Here is a 16,221-nt window from a genome sequence, read left to right on the forward strand (position 1 = left end):
GTGACGTTGGGTGCCGCACTTCGAGAGGGATGTGGATAACCTGGAGAGGGTCCAGAGAAGGGCCACTCGTATGGTTAAGGGCTTGCAGGACAAGCCCTATGAGGAGAGACTGTGGCACCTGGACCTCTTCAGCCTCTGCAAGAGAAGGTTGAGAGGCGACCTTGTGGCTGCCTATAAGTTCATCACGGGGGCACAGAAGGGAACTGGTGAGGTTTTATTCACCAAGGCGCCCCCAGGGGTTACAAGAAATAATGGCCACAAGCTAGCAGAGAGCAGATTTAGATTGGACATCAGGAAGAACTTCTTCACAGTTCGAGTGGCCAAGGTCTGGAACGGGCTCCCAAGGGAGGTGGTGCTCTCCCCTACCCTGGGGGTCTTCAAGAGGAGGCTAGATAAGCATCTAGCTGGGGTCATCTAGACCCAGCACTCCTTCCTGCCTATGCAGGGGGTCGGACTCGATGATCTATTGAGGTCCCTTCCGACCCTAACATCTATGAATCTCACAAATGTGTCACTTTGGGCCCCTTTAGACATCCAGGTAAAGGTATGATAGCACCTGATGCACAATCCACGTAATCATGCCTCTTGCCATACCACACATTCATGGCAGGAAGCATGACTGTGGGATCCAACGTGAGGTCCAATCATGCATTATTGCCAGTGCAGGGGAACTGGGGCTTCCCCTACACTGGCAAGTAGCCAGGTCACATGCCTGCCCCCCCATCCCTCCCCTGGTCAGCTGCACATGGAGCTGGTCTAAATTAATTGCACAATTAACCAGTTAATTGTGTAATACATGTAACGTGTAGAGAGGGCCTTTGAAAAACAAAGCCTAGTTCTGCAGTCCATGGTACACAGGCTTAAGTAGGGAATATCACTGGCAGGCCAAAACACAAAGCATGTTCAGCTCATTCACTTTAATCTGAATTATAAACCTGGAGAGGCCAGCTGGTGTAAATAGGCACAGGTGTGTTGAGGGAAAAGGACTTACACCAATGTATAGCAGTTGAGAAGATAGCTTGGTGCATTTGTTACTAATAGGGATGGTTTGGCTTAAGTATATGTCTAATGTCTGACAACAATTCTATTTTCCCCTCCCACTGGCTGCATTGAATGAATGCTGCACAAGAGCAGGCTCCATTTGGATTTTTGCAGATTTATTATTATTAGTAGTAGTAGTATTATATTGCCTAGAAGATATATTGTAAACCCCGCTCTTCCAAAAACAAGGACCAAGGGAGTGGCTATAGAACTAGATGGAAAGCCAGAAAATATTTTTTTTAAGATTTTTTTTATATTCAATGGAAAACCAGATAAAATGCTCAGAAAGCAGAGCCTTAATTTCTTTTTCATTCTTTTAAATGAATTTCAAACACTGGAAGATCTAGTCATCAAGGTACAGGGCACATAGTGTTACTAATAGCCATAATCCTTTCCGCTCCATTAGTTATTTCAACTTTCAGTTGAGTAGCTTGTTTTAACTAAAAGTAACGCAGTTGCAAATCAGTCTGCCCCAGTCCTTCAAAAAAAATCAGACTGGCCATTACTGAATTAGGTATAATTGTTGTAAGACAAAATATAACCCATTAGAGACTGAAAAGAAATCACCATTTCATAGGCTTGGAACAGCAGAGTCCATTTTAACCTCTCACTTGAAATAAAACAATACTTGGATGCAGTAACTCAAGGAAATCCTTTTGTGGGCACAAATCAAAGATGGTACCTTTTCAGCAGATACAAAATCTTAAATTTGAAGAAAACAAAATGTGGGTGGATGATTTTACCTTGATATGCATCTTAGCTCTTTTCAACAGACTTAAAGTGGTGTGTCTGGTGCTGTCTGGCCCAAGAGGCACAAGCTGCTTTAGCTGTTCCAAATATAGCCGCAGTTTAGCCCGTCTGAAATTATTAAAAACAAAGAACGTTGTAGCAAATCGACCCTCTAGAAGCACATCCTGTATGCAAATACCATCTGCTTCGAACTCGACTCAACAACGGTGGCTTCCTTTCCCCTCCCTTTGGCAAAGCATCAGGCCCCAAAGGTCACTTGAAAAATAATAATGCTTGGCCCTTCTGCAGTGCTTTTTATACCCAGATCTCAGAGCATTTAAAAAAAGCTGAGTTTATTCGACTATCCCCATTTTATCGGTGGAGGAAACAGGCAGAGAGAGATGGAATAATTCAAGTAAATAACCACATCAGTGGCAGAGCAAGGACAAGAAGTGAGGGGCTCAGTATGGAACTCCTCCTGAATTCAGAATGAGTTTCTCACATAGTTTCAAAGGAAATGAGAGAAAATGCTTTATCTCTTGGCTCCCATTCCTATGCCCTTTTACTACTGACCCACCATACCCCTCTAACAAGGATACCTGACTCCAGCTATACATCAAGAATGGTGTTTACAACAAAAATGTAAGGGAAGAAAAACTCCAGCTCTGTTGCATTTTCATGCTTGCTACAGTATTCCTTTGTAAGCAACACTGCTCATAGCCACAACTCCCTGTCCTCTCTCTTAAGAGCATGTGTAGACAAAACGGGGGCCCTAAACTGAAGTGCTGGGTTTTAAAAAACACCCCCTGCCTTTCTGGTGAGGAGGGGAGGGTGAGCTGCCAGTGGGTGAAGCAGTCCCTGGGCTGCAGAGGGGCTGGTGCTTCTCTCTGCGGCAGCGGCGCATTCCCCCGCCGGCGGCACCCACCCACCTGCAGGCACCTGTCTTGGGTGGTCCCGGGGGCACCGCAGCTGCGGAGGAAAGCACTGGACCCCCACGCTGTTCAGGTAGGCAGGCAGGCTTGGGGGGGGCGGGGGGGCTATAGATCAGGCTCGCCGCTTTTCTTGGGTGGAGCCTGCCTGCCCAGGCTGCTGCCAGGCTGCCTGCAGGGCTTCTTGCAGAGCCACGGAGTTATTTAAGGCACATTACACTGTGAATTTCCTACAGTGGCTGGAATTAAATGCGCAATATGCCGCTGAGGTATGCAAACACTGACACCATTAAAGCGGTGCAAAAGCATTTAGCCTGCTTTAAACTGTCATGCACACACGCCTTTAAATAATACTAAATTCACCAGGAAAGATAAGATAAACATGTACAGGATGGTATTCTGTAGTTGTTTAATGCATTCAGTATTTTCTTTCATCAAAAGACTGGCAATAGACATACAGAATAATCCACAAAATATTTTACTTCAAAATCTAAAACAAGGCAAGTGACAAAACAAAACAGTATTTCAAGAGTATATTTCAGCATTTAAAAATACCTCCTATTTTGTACATGCAACTGAACAAGCAGCAATATGGAGCTACCATGTGTCTTTACAATGAAAAGGATACATCTTATATAAGTGATTACATGAGCAATGTTTGTAATATTCTGCCCTTTTCTGTCAGTCTGTTATCTCAGTAAGAAATTAAAATCATCACTCTTCATATATATTAGTACAAAAGGGTATTTCTAACATCAGGAAAGATTGAAGGCTTAATAGATTTGAGGATGCCTAAGTCTCAAAGGCAATAATAAGAATAAATAAAAGAAATTACAAGTGTGCAATGAATCACCACTTCCGGGGGGGAAGGGGTTCATTTCAATTCTGCTATCAGCTACATTCATTCAAACATTCTTTGCATGTTAATTATATGCTTCTGGTCAAAAATTACTTTCCCTTTTCTTTGGTTTTTTTTTTCTTTAATAACTACTGAAAACAAGTGTTCAACATCCGTATTTAAGCTACAGCCCAAGACAATTTATTATAGCTGAGAAGGTGACATCTGGTCCATTGTAATTTGCATGAACAAGGACTGGAGAGAAACATGGAGAAAAGGCTGTTTTTGTTTCAAACCTATTAAAATACAGATAATTGTCAAGAATGACTGTTCCATGCTTTTATGTGACTAAATACTTATATTGCATTCCTTACATTTAATTGATTGCATGTCAATTTGTACAAATCAGTAACCAATACATTGTGTGAATTATAATGACACTCATGACATACGTTTTCCTTCTTCAGGCCACTCAAGAAATAAGAATGGTGAAAAACATGATTCATTGGGGGAAGGGAAGAAATGGCAAAAGATGCTTCGTCTGTATTCGTTTATAAAATTCATACTCTAAACTTTACAAAGAAGAAACAATGAACATGGCCCCCGTTCTACAACCTGCTTGGTTGTGTCTCAAAGCACAGGTGAATCCCCATGAAACAGTGCCGTGTGAGGAGCTGCTGAATCAAAATCTGGATGCTTCTTTAGACAGGTCCCAGACGTTACAAAACTTGGTGAGAGTGGCAGGAAGCACTACTCTGGCCGATATTTTTTTTTCTATTTGCTGCTCATCAGTAACCTTAAAAGATGGCTTAAATGTTAAGAATTTGCTTCATGGACTAAATCAGGGCTGTCCAACTGATGGCCCGCAGGCCACCTGCAGCCCACAAAAGGTGGCGCAGCTCACCGCATTGGTGGAGCCGAGGTGGGGACACGTGGTGCAGGGTGGGGGATACCATCCGAGCACACAGTACAGTGATGTGGGGGCGGAGGCTGCCTGCACACAGTGTGCAGAGGTGCTGGGAGTGGGGGAGGCGGTTGTAACCTGGGGGCCCGCGGCTGGCACTCGTGCAGCCCCCCAGGTCATGCAGCCCTCAGCTGCTTAGAAGTTGGACAGCCCTGCACTAAATGAAGCCCGGCAACCCAGGGGCCCATGGCTGGCACTAGCACAGCCCCCACTAAAGTGGGTTCAGAAATAACCTCTAAATTTGCACATAATTATTTGTGTGCACCCGGAGTGAAATTTGGATGCATCAGCAGCTTTAGTCTACTTACATTAGATAGCAGAAGAGAACAGCCGAGGGGAAGGAAGATGCAGTGACAAAGAGGAGAATGGAACAGTAATGGTGAAGATAAATCAAATGATTTACACCCATCGGCTTACAGCAGCTAATTCCCGTAAAATGACAGAACTGTAAGCAAGAGTTGTTTCCAACATACTTACTCAGTCCCTTTCTCTAAAGAAGTTCAGAAAAATTTCTGCTGACCTAGTGACAAAGTAACGTTTTGCTACTTCAACCCTGTCAGCTGCAAAACCAACAGAAATGTTATGGGGTGCCAGCAGAAATAGCTTTACTTCTTTTCAAGTGTTCATTGCTTTGTGCTATATGTCCAGTTCAGATACTGCAGCATCATATGAGCCAGTAGGAAAATCTGACAGAAACAGAGCAGCAAGGTTTTTTTGGCTTTATCTTTCATTGGACTCACTGCCTAGTTGGGAAAGATATTAGACATGTTTTGGGGCACAATGTGAAGGTATTTTGTGCCCCAAAGCTTGTCTAACATCTCCCAACCATCGACCAGAAAATCTGTCCTTGCTTCTTGCATATGTCCTAGACCATCACAGCTCCACTGCAACTCTACTGGAAACTAAATAGACTATATTCACTGATCACTGAGAAAAAGTATAAAAAGGAAATGAAACACAAACAATTACAGCTTTAAAATGTCTTCAATGCTAATAATCTACAGTGTATCTTGTAACACGAGGAAACTGGTCCTTGCCATCATGATTAACTTGGAAGGCTTGTCCTAGCTTCAGACTTCCACAAATAAACCCTCAGATTTTTGTCAAGCTTTTAGACTTAGGATAGCACCTCCCCAACCCCTGAAGCTATATAGGGTTTCAAAGCATAAATTTAAATATCCTTATTTAAGTAAGATATGCAGCCAGCCCACACACAAAATAAAACACAATAGCCTATAACTAGCTACACACAATGTGCATATTTCAAATAAAACCTGTCTTAATTATTATGGTCCCACAAGGAATTACTCCATATTTCCCCCATCAGGAAGTCCTGGAAAAGCCTGATCACACTGATGGGGAAACAAGGTCCAGTAGAGACTAACTGTCGTGGAATAGCCTTACCCGCAGTGCTTTCTCTTTTGTAACAGGGAGCCGGCAGCTTGTTTACCTCCATGAATCAATACCACCCAGAGCAAGAGAAGTATCTTAAAGATAATCATGGATCAAGCTAGATAGTACTTTATAAGTCAAAACACCTCAAATTCTACCTTGAAAATAAGCCAAAACCAATAAGACCTCAAAGTGACTGAGTAATGTGTTGTCTGTACTTAGCCCAGATGCCTTGAGTTTGAAAAGGTTGAAGACCACTGCTTTAGGTGTATATCCACATGGAGCACAAGCTTTGGGCAAGACATACAGATAAGTTCTGGTATCTATAGAAGTTCACTCTTACTGCTACATGCAGATGGAAAGAAACTATCCTGGCCACAGCTACTCACAGACAGTTAGCAATCTAGCCAGGATCCCAAAGACTGAATCCCCAGCACTGCCACAGAAACAAGGCCGAGTGGTGAAAGCACAAGGGCGAACAACGAGTTGTGACTGCAACTGCTTGTATTTTAGCTGTAGCAGGAGAGTGGCTTGAACGTTATGCATCTTTTCTGTCCAAATATAGCAGAGATTTCCAGTGCTTTAGATGCTAATGTATCCTCAGGAGTGGGCTCTGGATATCACCTGATAAACAGAAATTACAGTTCCTTAAAAGCTTAATATAAGGAATTACTGAACCCCACAAACTTGGTAAATATCCCAACTAGTGGATAATTTCAGAGACAGCTTGGTGTCCACATGTGTTACACATCCACGTAAATGAAATTTCCACTTGCTGGAAGCTGGCTTAATGCCTAGAAGTTGAGATTTCCTCAAACGGATTTCTAATGCACACGTATACACTGATATCCTTGACACTAAAAAATTAAACTGTTCTCACAGATGCGTGCGCACATTTACAGAACAGAAAGGTGGATGCTATGCTTCACAACCAATGACTGCAAGTCTAAAAAGACCTGCTGTACATGCCTCCCAATAACAAAGGGTGCCTGTACACGTGCAAGTGTGGCAGGCCTGTAGGCGGGGGCTCCTGTGCTGAGCCACCCACCTCACTGTGCCCGTCCACCTACCAAGGTCCGAGTGCCTCCCCTGGGGCACCTCATGTCTGGCCGCCCCCCTTCCTGGAACATACGTGCAAACCTGGAGGTACTGCTGCCACCACCCAGGATCTGGACTGTCCTTGCCCCTGTGCCCCCTGGGAAACACAGGCCTTGTAGTACTAGGGAGTGCTCGACCCAATGCCAGAACTTGGGGTGCTTCCTTTAGCCTGAAGCCTAAATAGTAGCCTCCCTTAGTTGGCTGGACCAAGGGCACACCAAGACATAACCCAGTCCCTCTCTCAATAAATCTCCCACGCTATGCTCGGAGGCAAACTTTATTCGTACAGAAGGAAGGCTTGGGGTAAGATACAGGATACAGCAATATCAAAGAATAACCTTTGAGCAAACAGTGTGGCCTAGTAGCTGTTGATTACACAACTGCTGTGCTGCAAGCTATATCTAGATAGATCTCAAGTAACTTACTCACAAGTATCATCCAGAGGCTGGCAGCTTTCCTCTAGAGGCAGGCAGTTTCTTGTGTGTCCAGTTTCGAGAGAGAGATGGAGAGGGCTGCAGCGTACAGCTGCTCTTCTTCTCTCCCCCAGGAACCCTAGGGCTCCAGCATGGAAGCTCTCTCCCTGCTCTCTCCAGGAAGATGGGACCCTATTTATCCCTATCATGACCTCAAGACTAAGTTCCCACCAGAATCAGCCCCACTGGCTGATGCCTGGTGCTTTAAAGTGACCTCACCTTCCAGGTCCAATCAGGCAGGTGTTTCTGATGCCAACCTATCAGTTTAAAAAGCAATACTGATCACCTGCCCTCTTGCCATGCGGTAAGTGCCCAAACCATAGAGACGTGGAGTTACCCCCTTGGCTACCTATAGCTTCTCATGTCCACAGGAGCAGGTCATCCCCCCCAGGAATGTTTCCAGCTCAGGTTACAACTCAGGGTTACATGAAACAGATGGGGGAGGACTGCCTGCCCACCGCAGTGACCAAGGCAACCAAACTGACAGACAGGTGATAAGCCTGATAGCAGAGTTTGGGGAGATACCGTGATGGCATTCTGCCACACTGGACATCTGCTCCAACGTGTTCTAATTAAACATGTCAGAACATACTCGATTAATCGAGTCTGCTGGAGCATTCTAATTAGAACACTCCTTCAGCCTCGCTGTCACACGTAGTCAGCGTCCCCGCGTTTCAAAATGACAGCTCATCGAATAAGCTTTAGTTCAAGTGCCTCTGCCGCTATTTTGAAGCAAAGGATGCTGAATACACAAGATGCTGCAGGCGTTTTAATTAGAGCGGTTCCTGGGAGCCACTCTAATTAAAACCCTCCCCCTGCCCCCAAGCACATGTATACATGCTCAAAAGTACTAGTAATTAGAACTCATGAGAGAGGTGGTATCTTTTATTAGACCAACTAGATTTTTGCAAAAATATTTGTTTAATTTTGCAAATATCTAGTTGGTCTAATAAAAGATATCACCTCTACCATGAGTTCTGATTCCCTTTGCTTCTAGACCAATATGGCTACAACCTGGATGCCTAACAAAAGTACTAGTAGCTCTAGCATAATAATTCTGCTGATCAGGGTAGTATCACTTTGAAGAAGGAACTGTATGAGCCCATGTTATTAGCCCCTGCATGCAATTTAGCTAAAACCTTTCACATACAAGGCTGAATACATGCTATACAGGCTTCAGATAAAGAAAAATATACTATGTATTGGCATATGAACAGCATTCAGGCACACATATGGCTTAGAGCAACAGCAATAAAACAGTGTTCTTACCAAGTGTCAGAACTTACAAACAAAAACATAAGTAAATTCCATCCAGGGCTGTAAAAACCAGCAAAAACCCAACACACTCCTTCGCTGCATGCATGGAGGGGCAGGCAGCATTGCTGGAAGTTGTTCTGTTTCCAACAGGCACTCCACACACAGGAAATCTTCTAAAGGGTTTGAGAACTGGCTTAGCTAAGTCAGTGTCATATCAGAACTAGAGTGCACACCAGGTTTTAGGCGTATGCCGGCCTGACCTGTTTTCACTAAATGGATTTCGGGACCACTTCAAAGCATTACAACCCTAAAAAATGGGGTAGGCCCATGTAACTTTTGTGTATACTATGACTCTTAACTAGTTTTAAATTGTTCTAACTGAAGCTGTTTTATAAATGGCTCATTAATTCCACCAACAGACAACGGTTTTAAGTCTCTCAAACATTTCTGGAGCAGCTCAAGCAATAATGTAGTAGAGTAAGCAGAAAAGTCGTGTGCGCGCTAGAGAACATGGCTAGAAATGTTTTAGGCTCACACCCAAGTACCACTTTAGCATTAATATAAAAGTGGGACTACCTGAAATGGTTCGGCTAGTCTTCTCACCATCCCAGCATACCAGGGTGACTTTTTGAAACCTCCCAATATTTACTTCTGAAAACCGTGCGATATTTGAGACAAAGACCTCCAGCGATACTGCAGATTAAATGAGTGAGAGTAGGGCCAGTAAATGTAAGGCCCCAACCTGAAATGGGTCTCAGATGAAAAACTAGACAAACTGAACCTTTTTGATCTTAAACCAATCTTGTCTAATGATCCCAAATCTCTTGGGCAAACATGGCTTTAGAACATTTTGTCCAAATTCTGCCCATCTTTGTGTGCAAGATACATGACAGTGTGATACAGAAAAGTCCACTTTAGAGAGAGTTATTATAGGCAATGCACATGAACAGGAGGCTCCAAATAAAGCTCGAGGAAGCAACAGATTACACATTGAACTCTGGGTAATTGTACAGTAATGATCAAACAGAATACAATCCCTTCTCTTAGATTGTAGCCACATTTTTCCTACCCTTAAAATTTGTGTCAATCCCAGTGCTCAGTCTCTGAATAACTTGAGTTCAGAGCACTTGTTACTAGCTCTTTCACTGTTGCTTAGTGAATAAACATTTCTAAAAACATGCTCGGGTTCAAAACAGACATAGCTCTGAACTGAGATGTTCAAATCTGAATCCAAATACCTGCAGCCAGAGTTCAGGGGAATTTGGAACAGAGATACGGTTTGTGCCTCTCTCTCTTTCAAAGACACTGAGATGATTAATGGCCAGGTTTTCTTCCTGAAGGGAATGTCACAATGATCACGCTCCATGGCCAGGATAGGCATGAGACAGACACTCACAATACTGAAAACATTTCCTAATAGGAAGATAGTTGCACTTATTATTTATGAAATGCAAATAGCTGGATAAATGTAATGTGAAGGCTTCAGTTGAAGTAAGTTAACCAACAGAAAAAAAATCAGGTTCATGTGATAATCTGCCAAGGTAAGCTGTGTTTTTATTCATATTCTTGTTAAATGTAATTCTACAAGCATTTTCTAAAATACAGCCCACCCCTGGAAAGCATTACTAAATCTTTAATCATCAATGGCTTAGGGGGCTAGTCCTGAAGTATGAAGTCAATAGGGGTTTTACATGTTTTAACTTGATTTTACTTGCTCTTACAGTTAACCCCTTTTTAATTGATGGCTCTAGCCTGTCTACATAGCAACTGAGATATTGCACATGGTCACATTGTATGTGTTGTGATAAGGGTTTTATTGTACACTGAACATGCAAAAACTTTACATATGATTTCAACCAGTCTTACCATAGAAAATACATCTATATAATTACAAATACTCTCACTGTCTACCTATGAGGTACTTGCTCGAGTACATAGCTGAATGAAGACCTTATAAATCTCCATCAAATTAGTTAAATTTTCCTTAAAAAGAAGAGGTGCAAGTATGGGTCTAATAATATTTTTACAGGTGAATTAAGGGTATTTTGTACCTCTGAAAGTATTACGTGAGTTTTCCAATGTGTTCTGTAAATTAAAGGATTCAATCAATACTTGAAAAAGTTGGCTCTATGAAAGCATATCTTAAATCTGTCTACTTTAAAGGTTGCTAGCTTGCAGTGAAACACCATACAGTGTGTGCACGTCAAAGTATGAAGTTCTGCTATTTCCATATGTGTTGGGATTCAACTGAACATGTCAGTAATTCAGTTAAAATTCCTTTATTAAATCCAAAGGCCAGTAGCAGTTATATAGTTGCTTTAAACAAATGCTCTAAAATCTGTAACAAAATACTAACTACATGAGAAAGCAACTTACAAAGCTTATTAATGACCACACCCACATAGTAATTACATTTACATGTATTTCTTCAGGATACTCACAGCTGGGCTAGCAAATGAGATTCTAGCTGTCCCATGATGGCTGCAGCAGGTTAGCTCACACTGGCAAAGAACCTCTCTTTCCTGCTCCATTTTATCCTCTTAGATTTCGCATTACACCATCTTCTGAGTTCTAGAAATTAATCATGTCTGGCTGGAAACTTCCAAACGCACCTCGTACACAAGTGTTCTTCCTACTTGTTTTATGGCTGGTGGGTTTCCTCCTAGACCTCAGGAGACACCCTCCATCACCACCAATCTCCTTGGTACTGTTTACCCACCTTTTCTCCTATATTAGAATAGCAATGGCACCATACTTCATCCTGCCAACATTAAACATGTGGACTATCTCCTTGTGATTGCCTGTCTGTCTCTTTCTCTCAAATCATGGATTCCTGGAATTATGTTTGTATCCAGTATGATAAAACATCCCATCACCTATTGTATAATTACAGTACATTTCACAGTCCCTAGTGTATGTCCCTGCACAGGCTCTCAGTCAGGAAGAATCTCAATGCTTTTGCCTTCTAAAAAAAAATTTCACATAACATTCTGAAATAAAATGCAAGTTTCATGCAAACTACAAAATAGGTTTCAGCTATACAGCAATTTCAAGTTAATGAAAAGGGAGAAAACACTCTCAGTATTAAGGCATTGTTCCATATCAAGATGCTCAGTGTGCTGTTGCTGATTGCTACTGGATGCATGAAATATTTGCAGTTGGTTGAGTGTCTCAAGAGCCAAGAAATGAAAGTCAACAGTGCTCTCAGTAGCCCACCATGCTGCTACTATTATGTAAGGAAACAGCCCCTTAAATATCACATTTGATAATAGATGCAAGATCAATTGTGAAACAAGATGATGCAAGTGATTCTGTATGTGTGGTCCCTTGTGAGGTCATATCCAAACCCTTTCCATTCCCTTCTCTGGGCTTTACACTTGACTCTGCAGCAAGGTATATGAAGTACACTTTGGATTGGTACTCTGGATCAGCACTCCAGAAAAACTGCCTTTTACTGCATCAACTATAGGAGTGGGAGAGATATTAGACTAGCTTTTAGGCACAAAGTGCCCTTGATGGCCTGAGGAAGGGCATTTCTGCGCCCAAAAGCTTCCCTGACATCTCTCCCAACTCTACAGCAGGCCCCATAAAGTTATTACCAAACACACCTCATTTCTCTCGTATTTCCTGGACCATCATTCCTATAGCACTACAAGTAATTGCCAGAATTCATTCAGACAATTAGTGAAATTGTTGCTGTTTTATTTCCTTAATATTTGTTTTATTTTCTTCTCACATTTTCAGCTCACTGTGCCTGCATCTGCATCAATGAACTGTGCAGAAAGCAGCGGGAGGTATTGGCAGCTGGATCAGATTAAGTCAAGGCCTTTGGAACTTGGGTAACTACAAGCAGCACAGGCACGCCCGCAGCACGGATCTACTGGAACAACCAGCAATGAGAGTTAAAGCTGATGTTAAAATTGTTATCTATTGGCTCAAAGTTAGCATCCCACTTGAAGGATTCACATCTCTTAAAGCTATGAAAGACAATTAAAAAAAAGCCTTAGTTTCTGATGACTGAATCTGCTGTTTCAATCTATGTATTTATTTTATTTAAAAAAGGATGCATCTAGTGAATATACACGCATCATTATATACGTATTCACATCCCATAGTCTTAAATGTGTTTTATTTATTCCAGGTCTTACAAAGAAAGAGTGAAATAAATATTCCTTATAATGGCTCCATATTCTACACTTGGACTTCAGCCTTTTTCCTTCTGAAGCCTAGGACTTGCCCATGCTATAAAGAACATACGTGTGAAACTAGAAGTTATCCCTAAATCTTTTAGCAAACATAAACAGAGGGAAATATCTGCGATACCGCAAACGCATACATTTTTGGCAGCTCAGCAAGCTGGCAGCAGCTTTCAGGGAACTAGGTTTGAAGCAAGCTGAGGACAGGTGAACACTGGCTGCATTGTGAAAGGGATGCACTTGTCTCAGAAGAGAGAAGGTGCTTGGCAGACTTCTCAAGAGAATGTTGTTTCACAGCTAGTTCACAGATGAGTATCACTGATGGCTGCTCACAGGGGAAAAATGGAGAGTTACTCCCACTACTTCCTAAATAACAGTAAAGTGCTGACCCAGCAGCAAATCAGGGAAAAAATGGGAGTAATACGATAAAAGTCAATTGTAGCTAGCAGATATTTTAAGATCACATTTTCTCTGAGGCATGGGTTGGGTCGACACGACAAAATATGCAATACAAATGTGGTCATGAATTGTTATTTTGGTTCTGAATCTGATATCTCCTAGTAATAGTCTTTAGAAAAAAAATATTTCTGTTATCCCTCAAGCATTAATGCTTAAATTTTCAAAAATGGCCACTAACGTGGAGTGCAATTTTTCATTGCCAAATTCAAGACACCTAGGGCTTAGTTTTCACAGACATTGAGCCCTTGCAAGCTTGACTTCAACAAAAGCTGAGGCAACTCAGCACCTCCAAAAAACAGATCCAAGGCTTCTCTAGCTGTGTACCTATATTATCAGGCACTTGAAGATGAAGGCATTTAAAATTTAGGACCAAATCCTACAATTAGTTCCAAATAATCTTGCAGCCAAATCTAGATTTGCTTTAACCCAGTGAGTCTCAATCGGGATGACATGATACCCTGGAGTCCTTGGGACAGGGGTGGGCAAAATATGGTCCATGGGCCAAATCCAGCCCGCAAGGTCATTCTATCCAGCCTGTAGGGCCCCTAAAAAAATGGAGAAAATTAATATTTCTCTGCCTTGCTCTGGGCCTCACCAGCGCTGGCCCTGAAACATTGGTCCCAAGATGGTGACCAGGGGGTGGGGCACCCATCAAGGGCCGGGGCTACTCGACAGCCTGCCAAAACTGGGTAAGCGGCCCTCCGCCCAAAATAACTGCCTGCCCCTGCCTTGGGAGGTCCTTTTAAGGATGCCACAGGCAGTGAGGAGATAATCATACACTTGTCCCTGCTCGGCCATTCCCCAACTGCCCAGCCCCTGTGGCTTCAAGAAGTTAAGTGCCAGGCTACTCCTCCCCTGCCTTTTCCCCTGACCACCTGGCCCCTGTGTGAGGAGGTAAGCACTGACTGTCCTAAATAAATTAGTTTTAGAAATGAGGTACCACTCAATGCATAGGAGTTATAGATTTCACAGATTTCATAGACATTAGGGCTGGAAGGGACCTCGGAAGATCATAGAGTCCAGCCCCCTGCCCAAAGGGCAGGAAGTCAGCTGGGGTCATAGGATCCCAGCAAGATAAGCATCCAGTTTGCTCCTGAAGGTGTTCAATGAAGGTGCTTGAACCACCTCCGGTGGCAGGCTGTTCCAGACCTTGGGGGCTCGGACAGTAAAGAAATTCTTCCTTATGTCCAGCCTGAAACGGTCTTGTAGTAGTTTATGACCATTCGACCTAGTTGTCATCCTTTGGGGCGCTCTGGTGAACAAACGTTCCCCCAGATACTGGTGGTCACCCCTGATAAACTTGTAGGTGGCCATCAGATCACCCCTGAGCCTGCGCTTTTCCAGGCTAAAGAGCCCCAGGGCTCTCAGCCTGTCATCGTAGGGTCTGCTTCCCTGACCTCTGATCATGCGCGTGGCTCTTCTCTGGACTCTCTCAAGCTTCTCCACATCCTTTTTGAATTGTGGAGCCCAAAACTGGACGCAGTACTCCAGCTGCGGCCTCACTAAGGCTGAGTACAAGGGGAGAATGACGTCCCGGGATTTGCTTGAGAAGCATCTATGGATGCAAGCCAGCGTTTTGGTCGCTTTATTAGCCGCAGCATCGCATTGCAGGCTCATGTTCATCTTGTGGTCAATGATGACCCCCAAGTCTCTTTCTTCCATAGTGCTAGCCAACATAGCACTGCTGAGCCTATAAGGATGCTGCAGGTTTTTCTTCCCAAGGTGGAGAACCTTGCATTTATCGGCGTTGAACACCATCAGATTCTCGTCCGCCCACTTGCTGAGCCTGTCCAGGTCAGCCTGGATCACCCGCCTGTCTTCTGGTGTGGATGCTTTGCCCCAAAGTTTGGTGTCATCAGCGAACTTGGCCAGTCCGCTTCTGACTCCAGTGTCCACATCATTAATGAAGATGTTGAACAGTATGGGTCCAAGGACAGAGCCCTGGGGGACCCCACTGGTCACAGGACACCGCGATGAGTGACTTCCATCAATTACTACCCTCTGGGTCCGACCCCGGAGCCAGTTTTCCAGCCAGTGGATTGTGGAGGACCCAAGGCGACAATTGGCCAGTTTCTCCAAGAGGTGATCATGGAAAACCAGATCAAAGGCTTTTTTGAAGTCAAGATATATGACATCAATCTCTTCTCCCTTGTCCAGGTGATAGGTCACCTGATCGTAGAAGGGGAGTATAGAGGGGCCCTATACTCTGAAATGTTGAGAACCACTGCTTTAATCAAACACAAGTTAACGGGCACAATACAGGCATGAGTGGGTGACATTTCAGGGCCTGTACACATAGAGAGTTAGACAAGATAATCCAATGTTTCTTCTTCACCTTAAACTCATTGAATGAGACTAATCAGGAGCATAAAGAGGTAACGTATCAAGTCTTTAATTTCCTGATATCATGTGTGTATTATATTTAATGCACAAGCACCCTACCTGAAGAGCGGTTCCAAAGAGGATGGAGCTAGACTGTTCCCAGTGATGGCAGATGACAGAACAAGGAGCAATGGTCTCGAGTTGCAGCAAGGAAAATTTAGATATTAGGTTAGATATTAGGAAAAACTCTCACTAGGAGGGTAGTAAAGCACTGGAACAGGTTACCCAGAGATGTTGTGGATTCTCCATACTTGGAGGTTTTTAAGACCTGGCTAGACCAAGCCTTGGCTGGGATGATCTAGTTGGGCATGGTCCTGCTTTGGGCAGGGGGTTGGACTAGAGGGCCTCCTGAGGTCCCTTCCTACCCTTGTTTTCTATGATTCTATGATACTCTCAGATTATGTATTAGTGAGCAAACCCAGGGAATTTCTGAATGAAGAGAGTGTACAGGGCTGCAATGGCA

The 16,221-nt window shown here is 43.4% G+C and overlaps 1 protein-coding gene across 2 annotated transcripts in view; it reads right to left on the minus strand.

Moving 5' to 3' along the window:
- Positions 1-16,221, minus strand: part of MXD4 (MAX dimerization protein 4) — a 53,806-nt gene that overhangs the window by 12,044 nt on the left and 25,541 nt on the right. For both annotated transcript variants that reach the window (XM_006259272.4, XM_006259271.4), the window contains exon 4: positions 1,785-1,899. In XM_006259272.4, the coding sequence (XP_006259334.1) occupies positions 1,785-1,899 (115 nt within the window). The remainder of the gene's footprint in view (positions 1-1,784; positions 1,900-16,221) is intronic.

The sequence above is a fragment of the Alligator mississippiensis genome, chromosome 2, assembly GCF_030867095.1.
Source record: "Alligator mississippiensis isolate rAllMis1 chromosome 2, rAllMis1, whole genome shotgun sequence".
Taxonomy (NCBI): Eukaryota; Metazoa; Chordata; order Crocodylia; family Alligatoridae; genus Alligator; species Alligator mississippiensis.